Below are 23,532 nucleotides of genomic sequence, written 5' to 3' on the forward strand. Positions count from 1 at the left end.
TACCAACTAAATGCTTCGCAATACGATGTTACGCATTTGATCATGGAATATTGTCAAACTGTGTAAGATAAGTTTGATCCAACGATTTCTGAGTAAATGCATTTTCTCGAGTAGTATTTTTGCGGTCGTCGTTTTAACTGTAGAGCTGTACATAGATCAATTTAATATACAAGAGAAGTGAAAGGTTAGAGAACCGAAGAACCGTGGGCTTTGAAAACCGCGAAATCTATCTGGAATACCGAGAACGGATCGATTGTATTTCAATTAGAAAGTAATAAGAGTACTTTGTCCTACTAGTCCCCGGTTTCCACTTGTCGACCTTGTTTGTGGTGGTTGGTGATCATTATGGCGCCATAACGAGTCTTTAAGGTTACAACATAGAATAGGCGTCAAGTTTGAAAACGGAATGATTGCCGAGAGGTATCTGTGTTTTGGACTTGCTGCGATAGTAATAGCGATTCTGCCCGCTTCGGTCGAAAATAATTCGACCAGTGACGTGAATTGTCAGTTCGGCAAAAGTTCGCGGAAACAAGTGAACGCGGAACCATTGAATGGGACATGTCTAAGGGACATCGTGATTCGGCTGTCAAACGAGTTTCGCTCGATTACGGACGCGGAACTCGGTTTGACATCCTTTCAGCAGATACTCGATGCAATGGAATTCACGAATGCCACCGGCAATCTAAACACCAGGCTATCTTTCTTGGTGGATAAACTAAACAAGAAGCTATTGTCCTATGTTGAGCTTCTCAAGCAGAGCTACGACGTTGTTCAGTCGATACTAGCCAAAAATAAAGACCAGTTTACCTATTCTGCTATCGGAGGATTGGATACTGTATCCAATAAACTGTCTGACTTTTGTTCACAAATAACACAAGGTATAATACGTATTTTATTATAACGTTTAATCCTTGCTACTAAGCACGAATGAATCTGAGATGTATTCTTGTGAATTCTTCTCTGTGTTTCAGTACTTGCAATCGTATTGAGAAATCAAGAATTTAAGAATATACACGTACTGCCATTTATGTATCCTGCGACAATATGTGGATCTTACAGTTCCGATCACAACATCGGGCCCCTTTTACTATCACAATATTGTCCAAAGAAGAATGTACTTTTATTATTTGAGCACGGCATGTTTATGTCCGAAGGAGACATTACATTGGCTCAAATAACAGCGGAAAGAATAATCGATATGCTGTCACAAATGGATTACATTAATGTTGTAGGACTTTCCAGCAATAATTCCATATTTTGTAAAGATGGTTTGTTAAAGGCTACAGACATTAACAAGTTTCAGCTGGCGCGCTATATTCACAGTTTATCAAGAATGGGTACAATTTTATTCTGTAATTATATAACTTAAAAACTGTGCGATTATATTACTTGTAGCTTATTTTTTAATTTCTAGAGACCAACGACACAGTTGAATTTAATTTTCGCAAATTACTGGAGAATGTTAAAGGAGAAGTTGTATTCATACATCTAACCAATACTCTTAAAACTAATTCACATATCACAAAAATAAACAACATGATTTCTATGGGAAAAGTGAATGGATACTTAAGAACAATACTAATACTATCAGGTCGGCTGGTGTTATTATAATTCTGTATGATTATATAATGTATTCTTACAATGTATTGTTAATATATTGTACTCTTTTACAGACCAGGAACCCCACATAAATCTAAGGGAATACAATGACAGCATAATGGTTCTTCCAAGCCAAAATATATTAGCATATGAAATATCAAAATTATTCTCAGACCTGAAATGTTCCGACGAACATAAGAAGGACTATTACTTAACTGATCCATACTTTGACTTGTACAGTAAAACAATGTCATTGTCTATTGGTCAAATCACAGATAAAGCATTGATATCACTGGACATTCAATTACAAAATTTTATTGATGATATAACATACTTCAACGTTGGTCCAAATGTGTATCCCATATTGTTTGATAACAAAGGTGCAGTATGGATTCATAAAGACTTTCCACGAATGGAAACAATAGTGGAACAGCCTCTTAAAGTGAAACTACAACATATAGAAAATATTAGTCCCGAGACTATGGCAATGATGATCGAACAGCATGAAGGGGTTGTGAATGTAAAAACAAGACTGGGAGAACAGGTACTTCAATGTTTACAGATTTCCCGCGATAAAACTTATGTTAATTTAGATTTTACGGTTTAGAAATGGTATCGGTGGAAACATCTGACATACAAGAACTTGATAGTATGTTTAGCGTCGATAAGCAACGAAAGCACATCATTTGCTGCAAAGTTGATGCCGATGTTATCGACAAACATTCTGCATCATCGTCTTGATTTGTTGATACAAAGCCTCTCTGACAAAGGCATTCTCTGTGTTAATAACAACAGACTTGAAACCTTGTGTAAGTCAGTCCTCCGTAATGAAATACAACAATGAATATGTTTTAATTATTAAAGGAAGAATCTTTGTTTTTAGCTACAGGTGTGGTTTATCTTTCTCCATGGTGTCTGCAATCTCCAATGGAACAGCTTAAATTATTGGACACGGGATCAGCCGTAACCATGCAAAGTTATATGGCATATTTGAAGGACCTAACAGGAGTCCTTGCTAACCCTGGTCTACGCCGTTCTGTTAAGCCAGATGTAGCAATATTGACTCAAATTATGGAGTACTTCAAAGGCAGACATATGGAAAGTCCATTAAATAAATTCATAATACGACGGTAATTAAAATGTTTGAAATATCGTTGAAATATTAACTTCAAGAAACGAGAGAAATCATTTCAAATCATTTCAGATACGTCATTGGAACTATGAGTGGAGTCTTAGAAGTATTCCCGGGAATCATGCTGGACTCTGGCTATGATCCTAAAAGGAGAATATGGTATGCAAATGCATTAGACCATCCTGGGAAATTAATATTTGCGCCGCCGTACTTAGGAGCCGGTGGATCAGGATACGTTGTTACTCTTAGCCACACTGTCCATCGCAATTCCAATTCGACTGTTCATGACGATGCTATAGCGGTCTTGTCTATGGACGTGACCATGGGTTTCATTTCGAGGCTGTTGAAAGAAATGTTTCCCTTTTGCAACGAGTCCACGGTGAAGTGTTTTTTAATGGATGACAAAGGATACTTGGTATCGCATCCAGCCCTTTTAGAATCTAAAGCTCTGCTAGAGGGTAAGGTTGAGCAGCAACATTTGACTCACAAAGAATCATTAGTTGCAAACGATATATTGAATCATGAGCTGTTTGTGAAGAAAAAGGTCTGCGCAAATTACTTGAATGGTACTATACAAAGGTACTATCAATTTAATACATCCCTTGACGAGGTTCTCACAAATATACTTCATGGTGAACATTGTGTGAAATATCAAGTAGCAGCCGTACCTGGAACCAATGTATTTTTGGGTGTAGTCAACGTGACTTGTAATTTCTTAAAAGCTTTTTGTCCGTGTAGTACAGTAAGTAAAACTATATTGCCCGTTAATCTCACTTTATCATTAAAAACTCATTGTATATTAAAAGTATATCGATTATTTTACAGAGGGATCGTTCCTGTTTCAACTGTAAAAGAATGGAGCAAACCGAATGCGAATGCCCGTGCGAATGTGCTTTATATTTCTCCAACTGTGCCGATTATACCACGTATAGTTTACATGATTTAGAACCATGCCCAGTATCGCACGAGCAAGGGGGTAGCTCGCAAGTATCTTACACGCAATCTATAAACCTGAAAACATGTCCGTCCATTAATTGCAAAATACTCAAGACTGAAAATGAGTGCTTGGGCATCGTGGGATGTCAGTGGTGTCATATAGACAACGATGGAGAGACACCTTTGCAAGTAGGATACTGCAGTGATATGTCGAAATGCTTCGGAGGAGTTCTTGGATCGTCCATGCCGCTCAACGATGGAACATATAGTAAGAAATAGTCGTTCAAATAAGTATGTAGGTTTTTTCCGAAATTTACAATGATTTTATCTTTTCTGTTTCTTTCATAGATTCTCAATCTACTGAAGAAATTGCAATAAGAGAATGGCCATCGGTTGGTTCGGTAGCTGGAGGGATATTGGCGTTCCTGTTAATATTGGGAGTTATGTTATTTTGTTATAGATTACGTTCTGTACAATCTGGTCTGGAGCATCAATGTTTGCATATGCATACGTCGCCAGATATCTTACGTATGACTCATCTAGAAGGTGACGCCGAGCCTATAGATCTGGATCAAACGAAAAATAATTTAGATTCCCTTATAAGAGACGGTATAGCGCCCATATCGCCGTATAGGGTATCTACGAACTATAGAAAACCGCCTGGTGGTGATAGCGATCATGGATATAGCACAATGACACCCCATGACGACTCAGAACAACAAACGTTTGTTGAGCCACTGTTACTGGTCGGCAACAATACTGAATCGGATCTAAGAAGACATTCCGTTTGTCTTCCGTCCCCAACGACTCACTTAGGATCACCGCACCACGTTCTAGCTCCTGTCACTGTCCATTGCAACATGGAAGCAAACTTTTGCTAACACGATTTCCTACAGAAACAATTTTATGTACTCAGCTATTGTTCCTTTTCAAAAGAACAAATACTTTTTACTCGTTACTACATTATAAAGCGTAATGTAAAAAATATTTTATGATTGGCAGCAGAGTTCATCAGTTTTATAACATTGTTTATAAATAATTGTTTTTTTTTTACAAGATAACGTAGGACAATTACTAGTTTAGATTAACTACTTATAGTTACGTTAATTCAAATACTTGAGTAACAGTATTTTATTGATTTCAATGTTACTTAAATTACTATAAGGACTCGCGGCGATATATTAATCTTTTTTAATGCAATTTTTGTATGATAAAAAAGAATTTAGGAATTCGATATTCTGTCGAATTATAAAGCTGATACGAGAACTAAGGCCATATTCGATAAAATCTAAATCGTATCTGATTTTGTATGCTTTGTAGCATTTTTATAGATAGTATCGTACTACCTAAGGTTTCATTCAATTTTAAGGTCGCATCGTTTATCATGCCCATATCATTGTAAATGTGCTCGAATGTCATATAAAATGATCATTTATTTTTATATAAACTAAAAACAAACTGTGTAATTCAGGTTTCTCTTCTCTCTCTCTCTCTATCTTTCACTTTGTTAATGAACTTAGTATTATCATGTATAATAAGAAACTGAACTTATTTTTTCACGCTTAACAAAATCGTTCAAGACTAAATGAGATACCTCGCTTTACAGTTTGTCTTTTAATGTATTTAGAGAGTCTGTCAAGGACATAAACATCACAATGTAATTATTTATATATCATATATATGTTACTTAGCATTATATTTTATATTAGAGTTTATTGATCGATATAAACTTGCATAATTATTAATTGCGAAGCTATTTACAGTTTTTATACATCGCGATACTTGTTTGAAAAAAAAGTGTATACCAACATCTTTTTGTACGCATTAAAAAATACGAGGACTGTTCTGCAGCTAAAAACGATTACGAGCTAAGGGGTAGTCTCTTAGTCTTACATTGTATACACTTGTCTCGTTGACTACTCGTGTCTTGCCAACGTGTTCAGCTTTTCTGTAAACTGCGAACGCGAATTTTATGCCGTGAACGAAGATTATACTGTATATTTTCCTAACTTGTAAATGTAAAACAAATTACTTTTTGAACGATTTACATGTTGTATCAGTATTTTCGATATTAAAATATAACTACCGTTAAAAAGTTGTGATTTTATTATTACCATACATAAAATACAAAAAAGGAGAGTTTATCAAATCTGAAAGTTTATTCGCTTCATTGTTTCTAACGTTTGGTCAAAAATAAATGAACATGATTTTGGTTGTCATTTGGGATTTTGCTATTTATCAGGAGATCATCTGTATACACGCAGTAACATTCATAGTATTTTCCGCTAGGGACCGATGTATAATGTGAATTATGTTTTTTCGTTTATGTATTAGCGTTTTAGTTAAGGGACAAAGTCTGGATTTTTTCGTAATATTACAAAACCTTCCATAATTGGTGTTAAAGGAATATATTCTTCTGTAGCCAACTCTGCTCGTTCGCCGTACGCCAACAGAACAGGCGTGGTATGCGTTTGGAAACCGGTAATTGTTTTTGGTTTTCCTGCTTGACCCACCACGTCTACGGCAAGACCGACCCTCACAGGAACAGGGAAAGGATTCAATTTCTCATCGCACGTTATCAACATTCTCGGCTGCATAGCAACTGCCAGTGTGTATAGCAGATAGTGCGAGCGACCAAGAATGACTGCAACAAGAAAGTTAAAACGTTAGACTTACAGAAAAACTTCATAGCGGCGAGTGTAAAAAAGAAATAATTCATCAGACTCACTGTTTTTTACATCCAGGAAACCAACTAGAGTAGCCAAAAGACCAGCTAATGCTACAGGGCTTAAGATTTGTCTATCGCTATGGTATGGAGACAATGTCAACGTTCCTTTACCAAGATGGGTGAGACCCTGTGCTATACGCACCATAAACAGATTATTTGGATCTTTCGCATGAAATTGAGCCAGCTGTCTCAACATTGCAGCCAGCCTTGCATTATTTGTTCCTGCTCCCACCAGACCCATTGCAAAAATTGCATTGTGAGCTACTTCGGGATCACTGTCGTGAGAGAATTTGGACAGTGTGTCTAGTATATTCAATTTTGGATTGGAGACTGATATAAGTCCAAGAGCAAGAGGAACCGATCGTCGAATTACAGGCTCACAGTAACGTAGCAAATGGCCGAATGTTCTGTACGCCATTTCTGCGCCAATCTCTTCTCCCATGGCGATCAGAGCTATACCAAGTACAGCAATCGCTTGCCGAGACGTGAGGTCTTTTTCCTTTTCTTCTTTCTTTTCTTTCTCCTTTCGATCACTCTTGTCATCCTTCTCGTTGGACGGTTCATAGTGTTCGGAGCAAATATGCAAGAGATGTTGAATTTTAAGAACGTTCCCAGTGCCTGCGTACGCGCACACTTCTACCAAAGTCGTTGACATCGATCTGAAAGGTTCTGGAACTATTTCCAGAGCAGCTATTATCGCCTCCGCTGCTTCTTGTTTACCTAAGAAACACAGTCCGAGTCCCAGAGGTAGAAACCGTGCATAAGTGTCTCTGAGATCCGCCTCGGACTTATCCATTAAGGTATGCATGATCGTTGTGGTAACATAAGCATTACAAGAACCAACAGCAACCATGCCTAATGCTAGACCGGCTACTCCAATTACTTCCCAGCTTGATTTCGGATCGCTGAGCACAGGAATCAACAAACCTAATACTGCTTCACGATTTGAACCTGCGTATGCCAGTCCGAGACCCACGATAGCACCAATACGCATCGTGTTACTACTATGCAAAACGTAATCTGAAAGAAGAGCCAGAGCAGGATCGCATTCAATACGAACTCTGCAATTGACCAGACCACAAGCTAATAATGCTCCAGATTTAATGTAGTCCTCCGACGAGTAAAGATATTTATCTATCGGCGTTAAACCACCATCGACATCCCATAGCAACACAAGACCAAGAGACGCGGTTGCACTCAACATTCCATGCTCTTTATTTTTGTACAGCCATTTGTTTCCATCTTCGTTTAATAATTTATCTTGGCCGAACGCTGCGTTCACGAATCCGTTAACGAAGCTGGCTGCAAGATTTTGCCTAGCCGAATCTACCTGACCACCACCAAAGGGTGCTCTGGAGTTCTCTAAGTGCGACTTGTACACATCCTCCGGTGTTTTTGGGTCCATTATGTCCAGTTCACGAGCCAAATTTAAAAAGTGATAATTCAGCAGAGAATTCGACATAATCTCTACCAGGTCCTCGTATTCTGGAGTTGATTCTGGCACTTCTAAGAAGATCTGTTGCCTGCCCAACATGAATGCTAACTGTTTCTGTACTGATCTGAAATACATTAAGAATCGTTTAGTATTGTTATTTTTAGACAAAGTTCATCTCAATAATGATCCAACTCACAGATCTGTACATTTGATAAATATGTCTTCAATAAGTGGCAAATCGTTCAGCTGCATTGCAAGCCTTAGAGCTTGTGGATATAGACCAAATTTTCTGTACAATTTAGCAGCTGCATACAGCAGAGTACTATTTTCTGGGTCTGCTACATACGGTACACAGCTTGTTAAATACAAGCAAACACGTTGATATGCGCTTTCGTCTACATATTGTTCTAATAAGTCTAGTCTTTCAATTTCCATCAGGAGATCGCAAGCTTCGGTTTCTGCATTGTGAACCATGTTATATGGCACAATCTCGTGTACAAGAGCGATTAACTTTTTGCTTGTGGCTTCTGCATCGTCTGCGAGCTCGTCCCATTCGCTGGCTAATTCTCCGGACAAGTGTCTCACATACTCGTGTCCCCATTCTCCAATAGCTAATTTAGATCCCGTAAGTCTATACTTTAAACATTCTCTACCCTCGCTCACAGTCATAGCAAGAACAGAAATTATATCGGAACACAATTCTTTAGACTTTATGTTGGTCATTTTATCATAAATAGCTTTCATAGTGTCATAGTGGGGACGTAAGAATTTTAATGGCTTGGGGACACTGGTCATTGAAGTGGTAGACGCGTGAATGTGAGACTGTAGAGATTCTAGAGCAGGATAGTGTAAACTGGTATTCGGATCTTGTAAACGTTCGACAAGACTAGTGAGTTCCTCTTGCAGTAGCTTGTCTTCTTCAGACTAAAAAGTGTTTTGTTCAATATTACTATTAAAATACGTATCAGCGCCAAATTTGTTTTTTCTTAATGATAGAATTACTTTGATGTGTAATATATCGACGTAAATAATATTAAAAAAAAAATCATTGATCGTCATAATATTTTTGAAACAGTCATGCTCATTGTTAACTTTGTTCAGTGGAACAAAAGTCGGAAACTCACCAATTCATTTTTCTCTTCCTCCTTCCCGTTTCTGACATCTTTGCTTGGCTTTGTTTCCGCTTTAATGCTTTCCGGCATTTTTATTCGAGTATATCATACGACGGATATAAAATACAAACACCTCTCGCTTCTTTTGGGGATTGTTAGTGTTTTAGGTTATAGAATAACCGTAAAGACTATTTGCGAGTCACTCAAACGAGTCATAGAACATGGAACAAACAAGAGCTCGGAAGGCGAAAAGTGGTTACGAACACGTACCGAAAAGTGCTGGGAACGCTCCGCGGTCACACTGGTCGTATCCTTTCAGGTTGAGCCATATTCTGGTCACTGTTTCCACTAATCACGGCAAGCACAATTTATCGGGCCAATGAAACGCAATGAAAACGCATCCTAAAAATGGTAAACGAGAGTTTACAGTTGAATATGTACTGAACATTAATTGTTGAATTTAATAGTGAGAAACGCGTGCGTTTTATAAATAAATATGAAATGGAACAATCCCAAGGCTCGACGACACGAGCCTCCAACGATAAATATACAAATTTTATTTTAATGTAAAATGAATCCTGTGATGAACGTGAAGGTTAGAATTCGATAATATGTATTGTACATATTATTTCTTCGCAGATTATTTTATTTCATTGAGACGCTAACTAACAATTATACTTTTTACCTCCGTTTATACATAACGTAAATGTTTTAATTAATTAATTTTTCTTTTGCCAGCCTTTGAGGGATCGATGATATAAATAATGAAAATGTCAAGAACATATACAGTGCTAGAGAAAACATAATTTATTGTCTAAAAGAGATAGTGCCAACATTTCAGAACACAAACATTCGTCAAAGGATACTTAATTCTCTATGTAGCAGGTTAAAAAAGGAAGCATGAGGTATCACATCTCTTGTATATAATAAATTGAATACAACAATACAGCACTAAAAAAATGAATTCGCATTACGATATTGTAAATAAGAGGTTGTGTCATCGTGGACAAGTTGATGTTATAGACATGCCAGTGAAATTAACCAGCCATTATAAATACTTCTTTGTTTATGAAGATCAAATATCTAAGTTCGTTGTATTAAAAGGATTACATGAAAATAATCCAAGGGAAGTGGCTATGAAACTTTTAGATGTATTGGCCATTATTGGAGCACCGCAGGTTATACAAAGTAATAATGGACGTAAATTTGCGGAAGAGGTTGTACAGGAGTTACGTTTTCTGTGGAAAGATTTTATTATTCTTCACGGGGATATTATTGACAACAAGAAAAACAGCAGGGATTTTAAGAACTTACTTGAATGCTGGATTCAGAGAAATCCTATGAGAACATGGCAGGAAGCTTTGAAACATGTACAGATTCTACAAAATTCCACCTTTCGATGCCACAATGGAAAAATTCCATATGATATACTGTTTGGTAGAAACGTACACGAGGAATTTCAAAAACGAACTGGGACCATGACTAGAAACGCGGAAATTTGGACAGAAGAAGACTGGATTAGACTTCAACCCAACAGATCTACTGTTATTGAAAAAGTAGAGACTGAAATGTTTTTTGAAAATACAGATCTTATGGAATTTAAAGACATAGATAGTGTAAGTATAATGCTAGATTATATATTTATTTCTCTATGTTAATTTATAATTGATATATTTTCCTTTATTAGTCACTTGATGACAACAGCGATTCTAATAATGAAGTCATAATCGAGCATACAGCAGGGCCTCTTAATTTTAATTTCGTTAACGTTAAAAGCGAACCTTTAACTATGCCTGCCGAGGATTCAATGTTGGTAGATACGTTGGCTGATGTTAAAGTAAATGACAGATTGGCCGACGACAAAGACGACTCGGCCTCCGAGAATCAAAATTTGAAGTGCAAGGTTTGCCAAAAGCAGTACATGAAACTTGGCCACCTGAAGAATCATATGAAGTCACACACCAAAGGAAAGAAGTTTGAGTGCACTTTATGCAACAAGACGTTTCATGTTTTAAGTTTATACGAGAAGCATATGCGACAATCGCATAAGCAAACGCATAGTTTAAACAGAACTAGAAGAAACAGAGATCGTTCGCAAGCGAAAACGATGTTAACCGCGAAATCATCTGAATTGAATAGTTCTGCAAATGTAAAGGTAGATAAAACGAAATCTAATGCTGTAGTCGTAGCGCCTAAACCTAAACCGGCACCTAAACCAGCAAAAAGATTGGGTCTCTTAAAGGAGAGGAAAAGAATATCTGTAGGAAAATTAAATAGCGGCGAGTCGTCTTTGCAATGCACCTACTGCAAGCAGAAATTTAGTTTCCCTAGTGTATTGAAGAGGCACATGCGGTCCCACACGAATGAAAGACCGTACATTTGCGAGATCTGTAATAAGAGTTTCAAACAGTTAGGGCATCTTACTCAACATGCGCTTACACACAGTGACTATCGTTCATTCCGTTGCGCGTGCTGCGGGACCAGATTTGGATCTATCGGTGCATTGAGGATGCATACGCAGACACACAAGAAGAAAGAATCCCACCGTTTATTCGAATGTGAGAATTGTAAGAAGGTCTTCACTTCTAAAAGCGTGCTAGAGCGGCATATACTGTCTCACTCGCACGAGCGCCAATTTGCGTGTGTCATTTGTGGGAAAAGATTCAAGCAAGCGGGCCACGTGAAGTCACACATGCTGGTTCATACCGGCGAGCGAAAATTTGAATGTACGGTATGTAAGAAGAGATTCAGCTTGTCGAACTCATTGAAAAAGCATATGTATGTGCACAATGGGGAAAAGCCGTTTCAGTGCGACGTGTGCGGCGCGCGATTCCTTGAAAAAAGGAACCTGACCGGACATCTAATGACTCACACGAACGAACGTCCGTTCCGCTGCAAGATATGTGGGAAACGGTATACTTTGGCGGACACGTTACGCCGTCACATAAGCGCAGCGCACGAAGAGGGTCGCACGTACCAGTGCGAAATCTGTGCGAAAATGTTCAAACAATTGGCCCATCTTTCTGTGCATAAGAAAGTGCATAACGACGAGAGGCCGTTCCAGTGTCATTTGTGCGAGAAGAACTTCAAGCATAAAAACGTTCTGAAATCTCATTTGGCCATTCACGCGAACGTCAGGCCGTTCGAATGCGATGTCTGCAAGGCCACTTTCGTAAGGAAGACCAATTTACAAACGCACATCTCGTCCGCCCATATGAACGAGAGACCGTACGGCTGTACCATTTGTGGCAAACGGTTTAAACAAATTAGTCACTTAAACGGTCACGTGGTGGTGCACAGTAATTTAATGCCTTTCCAGTGCAATTTCTGTGACCGACGCTGTAATAGACTTGACAATTTGAAAAAACATATGCGCCTTCACACGAAAACCGCGGGATATATTCCTAAGGAGGAATATATCCTACCGTAAATAATGTTAGCAAAAGGACGGAATTCGTACGATCTCGTTATTCTATGCATCCGTATATGCGAATACTCGTTCACAGCCCGTCCTGTAGGCCCTTTTACGACTTTCTTCCAAGGATAAGAATCGGGGCGGGAGAATTATTCTTCCGTATCTGACGCATGCCTGAAAAGCACAGTGTCATATGAGGAATACGCATGCGTGAAATCGTAACATAGCATCGGTACACGCATGCGTAGAAATATGTGCGTGGTATCGGATTGGTCATTCGGATGCTCTCATTCTATGCCGCTCCACACGCGTCGACGGATGGTGACGGTACTACATATCTTTTGACCATGAAGTGAAGCTAGACCCATGCCCTCGCTCCTATCGCCATTTCCCTAAAGTTTTAGGGGGAATTCCAAGAACGGTTTACGGGCTGTAAACCCTCGACTCGACCCAATGTGTATTATCAATTAAGACTTCTAGATACCAGACAATTGTTGTCTACGATCGAATACCTTTTCGCCGAGAGAAAGTGAGAGCGATTTCGATTAACTGACTTCGAATATTTTTATATATCTGGTAGAATCTCGCAATCCCATATACGGCAGAAAAACTTTACTACTCTTGTCCTGTATTTTTTACTAATCTATAACATAAGTTTTTTCTCGCTAGTAAAAGTTACACATAGAAATCAACGTGCTGTATAATTGTACAAAAACATAGAAAATAAATTTCTAATTTGAGACCGAGTTTTTGAAACGTGCTATAAATTATACATGTACGAACATCGACGATATGTTTTCAAACGTTACATGTTTTTCTTTTTAAATAAATACTTCCAAACGAAACTGAATGAATAATGTTCGAACATTTTATTTATAATCCGATCGCTTCCTAGGGGACTGATAATGAATGTTTGAACGATATTTGGGCCAGGACAGTTGTTTGCGCGTATGCGTTGCATCGATTGGACGTTCAAAGAAACTGTACATGCCGTGAAGCGTGTGTAGTGTGTAGTAATTACGGCGTTGGTGCACTGTTCTCATTAGTGTTTGACATGGGGTACAACAGAGGATTGAAATTCGGTACTGTCGTCACTCTACTGACGGTTTTAGTGGCCGTTTATTATAGAAACACTGAAAACGTTCTTCAGAAACGTTTGCTAACTTTGATTCATGGATTGGAGAGGCTAGAACAAAAACACGTGATCACCTCGAAACCAAAAGTTGCGATAGGTTATGGTGTGTGTACTGACGTTTTCGTGTACGCCGACCAGCTGCTACAATTCAGCGAAGAAGTCGGCCAACCGGAACATTTCGACGAAATTATCACGGAATTGGAGCTTCTGAAGAGTTTCGCTTATTATTTTCGACATGGTGCAGCCACGGAGTGAGTCTCCCCATTCGTTTTTCTCTTTTCACTGACGTTATTTTGTTCCTCTTCTTGGTTATTAAATTATCTTCTTGTTTCGTAGGCGATTCATGGCGAATCGGACATTGTTCGACGAGCTTGTTGCCAAAGCTCGCTCGTTCCCGAACTCGTATTCCACTATCGGCGGTAATGCCGCACTCATGGCACTACGATTCGCTAAGGAAGGCTGCGAGGTAACGTTGGCTGCAAAGTTAACTAAGTCCTTGCACCAGATGATGCCACAGATAATTAATATCGTTGGAGGAGAAGTGAAACGAGACGATATTCACTTGATTATAGAGTATAAACGTGGCGATATTTGGGGTCCTTATTCTAGTGCTAGAGCCAACAGGTAGTGGATTTTAAAAATAATTGCTTAGACTATACGAATTCCTTCTATTATATTTGAATAATCTTTCAGATACATAGTTCACAATGATATCAACAATCCAATGATAAGCTCTATCGATGCATTCGATGAAGTTTTATCTAAATCTGAGCCTAATTTGCTTGTTGTCAGTGGCCTACAGATGATGGACAGCTATCCTTACCCGGATGGTAACTCTTATCCCAATGTATTGAGAACATAATCTTTTCTATTGGTTCGACGAAGTTTGTGGTTTTCCAATTAGGTGAACAGCAGAGACTCCTGCTTAAGGTGAAGAAGCAGATGATGCAGCGATTGTCGACCACGAAAATTCATTTTGAAATGGCTTCGTTCGCGGACGCCGGATTGCTGTTTGAATTATGCGATTCGGTTATTCCCTACGCGGATAGCTTAGGCATGAACGAACAAGAAATTGTCAATCTGCATAATGCTGTGTATTACAGGAATATTTCTTTGGTAGCGAATTCGACGCCGCGTATCGCATCGGTGCTGGATCAAATGCGAACACTGTTCAAAGTGATACGTATGAAGAGCAAATCGATTCCTAATTCACGAGAACTCACGCGAATTCATGTACATACTTTAGCGTATCAAGCGATATTCACCGTGAAAGGATCCGTCTGGAAAAACACTATGGCTGCAGCAGCCAAAGCATCCTTGACCGCTCACAGACACGTTTGCGCGACGAGTAACGTAAGTATAGTACCAATGCGAATGCATATTCCTTCGAGACTTTCTGCCATAGGTAACATTAACATCTCTTCAATGAATAAGTAAATAATAGCGTATTCATGCTTGCGAACCTGTTTCAGGTGGATGTTAAGAAAGTAGCTTTAATGTTGGATGACAGCTTTTCGACTTCCATCACTGACGGCACCCGAATAGCACTGGATATCAACAAACCAGTCTCTTGTTGGGACGAAGTATTGAAGACAGGAACCGAAGATATTGCCATTCACGTGTGCGTTGCGCCTGTTTTAGTTTGTACCGAAGCTGTTCAAACTGCCGGTGGCGGTGATAATGTTTCGAGCGCAGGTCTAATATTGCAAATCTAAGCCTCACATTGTTTGCAAATAATTGGGCGACATTGAAATGTCTTTATCCGTATCTCGTTCAGCTTCGGCACTCGAATAGTGAAATTAGATTTCACAGCACCTACGCTTCGGATGATTAGATTACCGTTCATTCCACGAGATATCATTCCAAAGGATATAAAATGTTCAACCTTCTCACTCAGCAAGTGAATATTTTTTTTAGAATTTTCTGAAGAATGAAATGTTTTGATATCACTCTTCTATCAGAGTACATTGAAAAACTAGCAGGCTTAAATGTAGGCGCTAATGGTTTTTTAATTGATCGACATATTTACTGTTACGTGTGGGTGATGAATTACGACTTTAAAGTAAACTAAAAGTTAATGAAATGTTTTACAATTAACCGTTCTAGCGTTTCATACATGACAGGGGCGGTGACCGTGACCGTGTACGACACTAAGTAATACTTTTGAAAAAGTAGAGACACAATGAATGAAAATGTAAATGGAACTCGATAAAAGTGTTCAAAAAATGAACTACATGTCAATTTATTCCATACACTAGTTATCTCGATAACTAATTATGACGTTGAAATTAACAGCGGTAATCCGCGGTGTAGACAATTTGTACACAGAAAGCAAATAATAGAAAATGATTTGTCTTTGCACATTCATTTCATTGTATTTTAGAAAAATACAGTTGCATCTTGAGAGAATCGTTATTAATTAAATTACGAAGTGACATGTTCGAAAGTGTTATGACAATACTGAAAGGGAAAATTAGGCATGTTTCTTATGCCTAGAATATTATTTATGCTACATACTGTGCCATGCAATGTTTCACGAGTTTAATTAAAAAATTAAAAGAACAGAAATTTCATGTTTCAATTATGTATTGTGTGGAAGATTTACACTTTCAGGGTTGCAGCAATGTAATATACTGTTTAAAGAGTTCTATAAAAAATTGGTGAACAAAAACATAATTGAGCAATATATATTATTTAGCGGATCGTTCGGTTATTTTCTTGTATCCATCACTCTCTCGACACATCAATTCTTTTTTCCCGTTTCATTATTTTATTAATGGAACACTACCAATAAGTTAAATGTACAATTGGAAATTTATTTAAAGCATGTGATTTATACCGCTGATGTAGTTCAAATGTAAGCGTATTTTCCAAGAACCGTCGGGGCTACTTGTACACCTACATTACACCGCTAAAACCACACTATCCTTGCACGACCATCAGTCAGAATTGCAAATTTGAACAAATTAATTTCGCTGGATGTAAAAGAATTTTGCAACACCGGTATTTGAAGTTTTCTTTTGTTATCGATTAAAATTCAACGAAAAAAGTAGTATGTTCAATAAAAAATAGTAAATATCTTGCATGATACACGCGTGTTTCCTATTCTCAGTACGACAATGATGAACAGTACGGGTACCAATAAGCGAACTCGCTATTTACTATTTCCCATTTAAAATACTAGTGTACATAATTACATGGTTTCTATTTTAACGCATGTCTTGCTGTGTATGTGTGTGTTGTATTTATTTGTATGTATCTTATGCGTTACTATTACATGAATTTTACATGTAGAGATACATTCGTCATTTGAACGCATCAGAGTGTTCATAAAAATTCTTATAGGATCGTGTCCCCCTCGTCGATGCCCAACATCTTCAAGTCATCTGGCCCAGGCTGAGTGTCTACTTCGGCATCAGCTTGTGTTATCTCTGGCGGTGGCTGGTCCATGTATTCTGGCCCATAACCAACGCAACCTAGCATACTGTACATGGACGAGTACATTATATTGGTCTCCTGATGACTTTGCTGTTTGGTTTCGGTTTCTTCTTTAGGGAAAATTATGTTTAGAGCCTCTTGCAAGTCGTCAGGCAAAGGAATGCTCGGGTCAGTTCGTTTTTCGGTCGGCTCCGGTATTTCAGAGATATCCGGTGCAGCACCTTCCACTGTTGGCAACGGAGGTGGTGGCGGATTTTGATGATTCTGAACAAATGGTACAACCGGCATCTGTGGAGGTGGATTAGTCATGTATGGCGAGTGAGTCTGCACAGGAGGCCGCACCGGTTGATGCGCTGGGAACCGCGGTTGGCTTTGCACAAATGGTGGTGGATTCGATATGAATGGCGGAGGTGGTCTACTAGGGGAGAATTGAGGCCTGGTTTGACCTGTCTGTTGCTGCTGTTGTTGTTGTTGTTGCGATGGCTGTGTAGCCGTGAACGTGGGTGGAGGTCTATTTAGGGGTGGAGGTGGATGAGGGGGCAGAGGTAGCTTGGATATAGTTGGTGTCTGTTTCTGCTGTTCCATCATTGGCTCCTCTATCACGGTTTCCTCGGATTGATCTTCTATTTCCATGTCTACAACCTGTTGCGTCGGCTTTGCTTCGTTCAACACCGGCGGAGGTGGAGCAACTAATATCTTCATCGGCTGGTTCTTGTTGCTTTGGACCGGCGACGGGCTTACGTTGCTTCCAGCGATGATGCTGGTATTGGTGTTGCTGTTACCAAGATTTAGGGGAGTAGCGAGTTTCGTGATGTGCACTACGCCTGGCGGATTTATGATCTCGTTAGGAACCTTTGGCGTATCCTCAAACTTACTCTGCTGGTACGGGAGCGGAGTGATATCCTTCTCGGGCAGTTTTGGTTCCTCAGTTTTTTTCTTGAACAGGGGCAGTCTACCTATGAAAGGCAGCTTCCCCTTGCTAATTTGGGGAGCGGACTTCTTCGTCTGCACATTACCCTTCTTCGACTTGGACGCAGACTCGTTCGTCTTCTTTTCGAATTTGGACTCATCGTTCGACGAATTATCGTCCCTTCTGTCTTTACCGTACTTATCGTAGTTCCTCTTTGGACTATCACGCCAATTTCTATCACGCCTAGGGGAATCGTTGCTATCCCGTTTCCTTCGGTCATCATAATAATCCCGATCCCTGTCCCTCTCTCTATCCCTGTCTCGGTCCCTGTCCCTGTCTCTTTCACGATCTCGATCCCTGTCTCGACCGCGTCTCCTATCGTATCTACTGTAACGTTCGTATTTATCTTCTCGCCTGTCGTACTTTCTCTCACGATCCTCCTTGTATCTGTCGCTTTCTCGGTCCCTCTCATCTTCTTTTTCCACCGATTTGTTCTCCGGCGGTTTCACGGTCATGTTGACCTGCTGCTTCGTCCAGAATCCCATGTGAGGTTTAGGCATCTCTTCAGGCTTTGGTAGCTCGATTGGTTTGTTGACAATGGGTTGCGGCTTTTCCTCCTCCTTCTTGATCCAGAACGGCTTGGGTGGTTCTTTCGGTCCCCAAGCTTCCAAGCTCTCCGGCTTGACCTTATTCGAGAAGGAGCTTTGCTCCTGCTCTTCTTCCTCTTCCTCCACTATTTTTTCTTCGCTTAACCGTCGACCGCCGATGGTCTTCATCTCCTCTTCCTGTTTCGCCTTTAATTTGTCTCGGATCGAGTTCAATAACTGTCTATCATCGGTCTCCACAGGCTGCGGCTCCGGAGTTGGCGGCTGATTCAAGTGTTGAGTCATTTTCGACCAATGACCTTTTAGCTTGATTCGATGATAGTCTATCTCTTCATTAAGAATAGCCTGAGTTGACGCTTTCATTTTATTTCGCATTGCTACGCGTATGCTCTTTGACATGTCCTGATCTGAATCTGTGTCAGAGTTCTCGGACTCGCTGGAAGTGTCGCTGCCGCTACTCCTGTTTCGCCGTTTCTTTGACTTCTTCTTGCTCTTCTTCGACTTCTTTGACTTCTTCGATTTTGGCGGCGGATCGTCTTCTTTGTGCTTCTGCAACTCCATTTGTATCTGCTTGTGCTTTTCCTCGGAGAATGCTTTCTCGCGATCTGCCATCCAGTCAGTCTCCCAATGTGGATTCTGTTCCACGAAGCTCTAAGGAAACGATGATGTATCAGTATGCATGAGGTATTGTCTAACCGTGACACTGATTCAAATAGAAACTTACGGAATAGTTTTCGGAATGCTGTTTAGACTTCAAATGCAAACTCGCGCAGTGAAGATCACCTATCCAGGAGTCGCACAGCTTGCAGTACCATGCCGTCGCAGCGCTGAAGAACTGCAGACCTATAACCAAATGAGCCAACGCTTAATATCGCTCAAGCTTTGAATGTTGGTAAACAATTTAAGTTCATAAAGAATGACCTTATATTCTGCCACGACACATTCATGTCACTGAAAACAAAAAGTAATATATTAAAAGATGTTCAATAAATGGTTGACAACATTAAATATCTCTTGGATGGTCCGACGTTGGTCTCTAGAAGAAAACTGAGGAATGATAGAGGAGGGGGAAGAACTCGTCTTTTATTTTTATACAGTTATACCGCACAAAGTTTACAAATGAAAGCAAAAAATTAACGAATTACATCAAGTAACATAAATGTACGTACTGCAACTGCCTCGCGTGTACAGTTTCAGAAATATTAGTTCAATTTGTAATTTTCAATTACGGAAATTATTAATGACATTTACTATTTTATATAAGTATCGAATTTCCTAGCGATTGTAGTACGTTTAACAAAAGTACCTGGAGTTATATCATGTATATATATGTATATATAAATATAGTTATTAAGATTAGGTATACTAAATACATAACACGACCGAGTTGTCACAGTTTACACATGTCAGTATAACGTAATATGATAAATGAATTTATACACGCACTATCATTATGATGGTAACATTGATTCCTCTGTACTGATACTTGCACATCGACAAAAGGATCTTCCTTTGTTTCGTTCTTGACCGCAAAATCAACCTAGGTACGATGTATATTCGACGAACGATATAACACTTGCGAAGTATTCGAGAAACAGTTCGACAATAGAAGCTGAAACGTCTGAAATCGCTCGAAAGTGTGCTGCTCGAGTCCCTTTCAAAATCCAGTGCATCTCTACGGTGTTTAACCATCGTTGCTACAAAATTTGCTGCTAACAACGTGTTTTGCACGGATAAAAGTGTTCCCCGGAAACGAAAAAAATAAACAATGCTTCGCGGGATATGGATCGAAAAATAAAACGTGAACATATTTGTACGTATAAGGAGAGACCCACACATTTTTATTCCCCACAATTCGAGAGAGAATCAAAGATTTGAATAAATTGCAGACAAATTTTCGAGCAAACCATAGCCGTAGATTTCTTCAATACATACCGGACACCACAGTGTCTGTGCACAAGCTACGGAATTGTATTCTATTAGTAATTATCCACTGAAATGAACCGTACCTTTGATCGGTGTTCTTTTCGTTGGCAGTCCTGGATAATAGGGCACTTCCTTTTCTGTTCCCTCCCCATTCCGCTCATGCCATGGCATATCAACTATCTTCCGTTCCTGTTGCAGGGAATAATGTGTTAATGGACAAAGGTTGTTACAAATAAAAACGCGTGTACGAGAAATTGAACTCGATGGTACAATTTGTTAATATGACATTGTGTATAATAACACCAATCAGACTATGTACCAAGTACCTGCACGTCGATCGTTATTGTAATATATCATCCTTACACGAAATATGAGATCGAATTAGAAATACATAGTTTTAACCGAATCCGTCTGTTCAGTCACAACGTAAATCGATTATCAGTTACATATTTCCGCTTCCTGTATCTAATATAATTGTAAATGTTATTTACATAAAAACGATCTCCGATCGGGATTTTATCTCTCTTTTTCAGTCTCTCTCTTTCTTTTTTTTTTTGTTTTACTTGGATTGAATTCAATTGATTAAAAGCACCTACATATACCAAAGTCGGAGGAGGCTTTTACTACTGGCTCTACTATGACAACGATAAGGCGACTTACTAAACAAGCTTCTTTGTGCTCATTGCTATGCAGATGATTCAAATATTCCTTTGCCGTTTTAGGAAATATATCGCAGACTTTACACCAGTGCATTTCCGGATCGTAATGCACGAAATTGTACATAGGTTTAGCGTCCTCAGGAGACCGTCGATCTTTCGATTCTCGTTCGATTTTGGACTCCTTCTCAGATTCGGAGCCCGACGACCTGTCCGGTGTCTCCGATTTCCCCTTCGGGAAATCTTCTTTGGGACTTCTCGAACGCTTGTTAATTTCTAATTTAAACTTGCTTTTAAGATCGTCGACGGTCGCCTTGTCTCCAATTATCCCGGTAAGCATATCGATAACGTTGTGGATCGATTTCATTTTATTCTGTATTTCAATCTGTGAACAAGAAAAAAAAAAGGCAAACCGAAAAAATTAGTAAATTATTCAACTTCGCTCCTAAACATAGTGAAACTTCTTACCTGTAACTTTTGATTCTCTTTTATAATGCGATTATTCTCCCGTCCACCTTCTTTACCAATTTCGTCGCATTGCTGACGCAGGATTTCGAGTTCGCGTTGCAACGTGGCTGATTTTTTAACGTATTCCTCTCGCTGTTTAGCTAAGGTCGCTTTCTGCTGTTTTACCTCAGCTGCAATTGCTGCTGGGCATTGAATCGATAGAAATTTTAATATTACGTGCTTGGTACTGTTTGTTTTTCTTAGACATAGAGCAAGATATTAGATGACACACCTTCTTTCTTGGCATCCTCTGGTCTTGCCATAGACGAAACTAATCCAGAGGAACCACTGTCCACCGGTCTCGAGGATTCTTGCTGTGACGTTAATGTTGGCGGTGGCGGAGGTTGCTGATTGTTATATGGCACCTGATTCCCTTGCCAATTCGGCGGTGGATAATCCTAACAAAATAAACAAATGTTTGATCTCAAATACTGGAATAGTATTTCCATCGAACCTTACCTTTGGTGGTCCATACTCAAATCAGAACTTTGGATAATACACGGAAGATTCTTCAAGATGAATCATCTGCTCAATAATACTGGTTTCCAATGTCGATGCCAATAAAATAAATAACGCGGGTGTTATACTTACTTACGCGGGATATCTCGCGACGATTCGCGATATAAAGAAACTTAAACTTCATCCCCAAAAACTAATAACACTGCCAGACAATGTACAGAACACTCTGGTAGCATGAATAACAATTTTGTAATTACTATCACAAATACGACGCAATGAAACTAGCAACTACAAAACATTAAAAAGATTCCTTGCAGCTAGTAGAACTTAATTGCATTGCTTTGCTTGCGATGCAATCTGAATCAATGCAAAATAAGATTCTTGTACACAATACATACTATGTTTGCAAATAATATATACTTTCTATTAAACTTACACTGCGATAACCAGTAGGTTGTTGGTAACTGTAGTCGTAGCTTTGTCCGTAGTTGTAATTATAATTATTGTAGCCCTGATTGTAAGCTGGTATGGGTGGTGGTGGCTGACTTGTGTTTGGTGGTGGTGGTGCCTGTTGTAAATTAAACATTTTTATATAAAAAACAAATATTAATTGTCTCTTTATCCGAGATTCATATCAGATTTTACCTGGTACTGATTATGAACTGCTGGCACATAACCACCGGAATTTGGATTAGGTGTGGAAGTTTGAGACTGAGACGCTTGCTGCTTCCATTCCTGTTGTGAACGATTGGACTCCTTTCTTCTTCTATCTCTAGAACTTGAGCGTGACCTTCTGTCTCTAGAACGAGATCGACGGTATCTGCTTCTTCTTGGAGACGGGGATCTATCGTATTTCCTAGACCTCCTTCTATGAGTAGAATCTTCTGAGTCCGCGCTTGGACTTCTCGGCCCTTTGCGCCTCGACTCCTGCTCCATTCTGTTTCTTCTTTGTACTACAAAAGAGTGTCTTTATCAAAAATCAAATCAATAACCATTTCGACGGCGCAAAAGCAAAACAATTAACATTAATCGTTACAATTTGATCAAATAGCCCTGAAACTTCTTACATATTTCTGACGCGATAATGTTCCACAAACTATGGACACCAAAATAATTAGACGTGAAATTTCATTGAATATTGATTAATTCCTCGGGACGTTGAATAGTTTGATGAGATACGCGTTTCAGGAAAAATAAGAAATTATATTGAATGTCGCATTGCAGCCATTACTATTTGCCGATAAAACATCGACAATGCTTCTTGGCGTGTTCAACGTGATTAAAACTATTTACCTTCGTCAACGATGATCCCACGACTTTAGTACTCCGTTTCTGGTAAGTACTGACGCAAAATAGCGAAAATAACACGGCTTAAATCGCTTTGGAACCATTCATTCGTCGTAACGTAACATGGACCAAAAAACGAATAGATCAAGCCGAACCGAACTACGACTGTTGATGAACTACGGAAAAATAAAAATGTAGATGGACAAACGCGTAGTAAAATCATTGGCGCTTGATTCGATATTTTGTTACTAA

At 39.2% G+C, this 23,532-nt stretch overlaps 5 protein-coding genes across 6 annotated transcripts; 3 read left to right on the forward strand and 2 right to left on the reverse strand.

The window, feature by feature from the left end:
• LOC144475076 (VWFA and cache domain-containing protein 1) lies at nucleotides 1–5,749 on the forward strand. The gene is made up of 9 exons (XM_078190634.1): nucleotides 1–878; nucleotides 972–1,337; nucleotides 1,415–1,591; nucleotides 1,674–2,143; nucleotides 2,207–2,408; nucleotides 2,483–2,729; nucleotides 2,804–3,473; nucleotides 3,557–3,935; nucleotides 4,016–5,749. The coding sequence occupies exons 1-9, from the start codon at nucleotides 407–409 to the stop codon at nucleotides 4,546–4,548; spliced, it is 3,516 nt and encodes a 1,171-aa protein (XP_078046760.1). The 5' UTR covers nucleotides 1–406; the 3' UTR covers nucleotides 4,549–5,749.
• Nucleotide 5,750: 1 nt separating this feature from the next.
• Rpn1 (regulatory particle non-ATPase 1) lies at nucleotides 5,751–9,235 on the reverse strand. The gene is made up of 4 exons (XM_078190635.1): nucleotides 8,955–9,235; nucleotides 8,027–8,754; nucleotides 6,396–7,954; nucleotides 5,751–6,311 (listed from the first exon to the last, which is right to left on the reverse strand). Exons 1-4 carry the CDS (start codon nucleotides 9,030–9,032, stop codon nucleotides 6,010–6,012), a joined length of 2,667 nt encoding a protein of 888 aa, XP_078046761.1. The 5' UTR covers nucleotides 9,033–9,235; the 3' UTR covers nucleotides 5,751–6,009.
• A 118-nt stretch (nucleotides 9,236–9,353) lies between these two features.
• On the forward strand, nucleotides 9,354–13,236 carry LOC144475078 (uncharacterized). The gene is made up of 3 exons (XM_078190637.1): nucleotides 9,354–9,537; nucleotides 9,681–10,558; nucleotides 10,630–13,236. Exons 2-3 carry the CDS (start codon nucleotides 9,902–9,904, stop codon nucleotides 12,370–12,372), a joined length of 2,400 nt encoding a protein of 799 aa, XP_078046763.1. The 5' UTR covers nucleotides 9,354–9,537; nucleotides 9,681–9,901; the 3' UTR covers nucleotides 12,373–13,236.
• A 115-nt stretch (nucleotides 13,237–13,351) lies between these two features.
• LOC144475079 (ADP-dependent glucokinase) lies at nucleotides 13,352–16,073 on the forward strand. The gene is made up of 5 exons (XM_078190638.1): nucleotides 13,352–13,743; nucleotides 13,829–14,116; nucleotides 14,186–14,322; nucleotides 14,397–14,845; nucleotides 14,965–16,073. The coding sequence occupies exons 1-5, from the start codon at nucleotides 13,412–13,414 to the stop codon at nucleotides 15,205–15,207; spliced, it is 1,449 nt and encodes a 482-aa protein (XP_078046764.1). The 5' UTR covers nucleotides 13,352–13,411; the 3' UTR covers nucleotides 15,208–16,073.
• Nucleotides 15,445–23,448, reverse strand: LOC144475075 (uncharacterized). 2 transcript variants are annotated; one of them, XM_078190633.1, is made up of 9 exons: nucleotides 23,287–23,448; nucleotides 22,639–22,946; nucleotides 22,430–22,561; nucleotides 21,767–21,932; nucleotides 21,496–21,674; nucleotides 21,032–21,412; nucleotides 20,455–20,560; nucleotides 19,170–19,288; nucleotides 15,445–19,096 (listed from the first exon to the last, which is right to left on the reverse strand). In XM_078190633.1, exons 2-9 carry the CDS (start codon nucleotides 22,927–22,929, stop codon nucleotides 16,832–16,834), a joined length of 3,639 nt encoding a protein of 1,212 aa, XP_078046759.1. In that variant the 5' UTR covers nucleotides 22,930–22,946; nucleotides 23,287–23,448; the 3' UTR covers nucleotides 15,445–16,831. The 2 variants fall into 2 exon arrangements, with proteins under 2 accessions (XP_078046759.1, XP_078046758.1); XM_078190632.1 differs by having other exon boundaries at nucleotides 21,496–21,677.
• Nucleotides 23,449–23,532: the final 84 nt, after the last annotated feature.

This window comes from Augochlora pura, chromosome 9, assembly GCF_028453695.1.
Source record: "Augochlora pura isolate Apur16 chromosome 9, APUR_v2.2.1, whole genome shotgun sequence".
NCBI classification, from domain to species: Eukaryota; Metazoa; Arthropoda; class Insecta; order Hymenoptera; family Halictidae; genus Augochlora; species Augochlora pura.

Excerpts from the sequence above, each read along its gene's own strand:
- LOC144475076 (XM_078190634.1), top strand. The coding sequence starts at position 407 with ATGATTGCCGAGAGGTATCTGTGTTTTGGACTTGCTGCGATAGTAATA. Across the intron at positions 879-971 it reads TTGTTCACAAATAACACAAG|TACTTGCAATCGTATTGAGA; the intron begins GTATAATACGTA and ends TCTGTGTTTCAG. Across the intron at positions 1,592-1,673 it reads AACAATACTAATACTATCAG|ACCAGGAACCCCACATAAAT; the intron begins GTCGGCTGGTGT and ends ACTCTTTTACAG.
- Rpn1 (XM_078190635.1), bottom strand. The coding sequence starts at position 9,032 with ATGCCGGAAAGCATTAAAGCGGAAACAAAGCCAAGCAAAGATGTCAGA. Across the intron at positions 8,755-8,954 it reads AGGAAGAGAAAAATGAATTG|TCTGAAGAAGACAAGCTACT; the intron begins GTGAGTTTCCGA and ends AACACTTTTTAG. Across the intron at positions 7,955-8,026 it reads TTTATCAAATGTACAGATCT|ATCAGTACAGAAACAGTTAG; the intron begins GTGAGTTGGATC and ends AATGTATTTCAG.
- LOC144475078 (XM_078190637.1), top strand. The coding sequence starts at position 9,902 with ATGAATTCGCATTACGATATTGTAAATAAGAGGTTGTGTCATCGTGGA. Across the intron at positions 10,559-10,629 it reads AATTTAAAGACATAGATAGT|TCACTTGATGACAACAGCGA; the intron begins GTAAGTATAATG and ends TTCCTTTATTAG.
- LOC144475079 (XM_078190638.1), top strand. The coding sequence starts at position 13,412 with ATGGGGTACAACAGAGGATTGAAATTCGGTACTGTCGTCACTCTACTG. Across the intron at positions 13,744-13,828 it reads CGACATGGTGCAGCCACGGA|GCGATTCATGGCGAATCGGA; the intron begins GTGAGTCTCCCC and ends CTTGTTTCGTAG. Across the intron at positions 14,323-14,396 it reads CAGCTATCCTTACCCGGATG|GTGAACAGCAGAGACTCCTG; the intron begins GTAACTCTTATC and ends TTTTCCAATTAG.
- LOC144475075 (XM_078190632.1), bottom strand. The coding sequence starts at position 22,929 with ATGGAGCAGGAGTCGAGGCGCAAAGGGCCGAGAAGTCCAAGCGCGGAC. Across the intron at positions 22,562-22,638 it reads CAGTTCATAATCAGTACCAG|GCACCACCACCACCAAACAC; the intron begins GTAAAATCTGAT and ends AATTTACAACAG. Across the intron at positions 19,097-19,169 it reads AGCATTCCGAAAACTATTCC|AGCTTCGTGGAACAGAATCC; the intron begins GTAAGTTTCTAT and ends TCGTTTCCTTAG.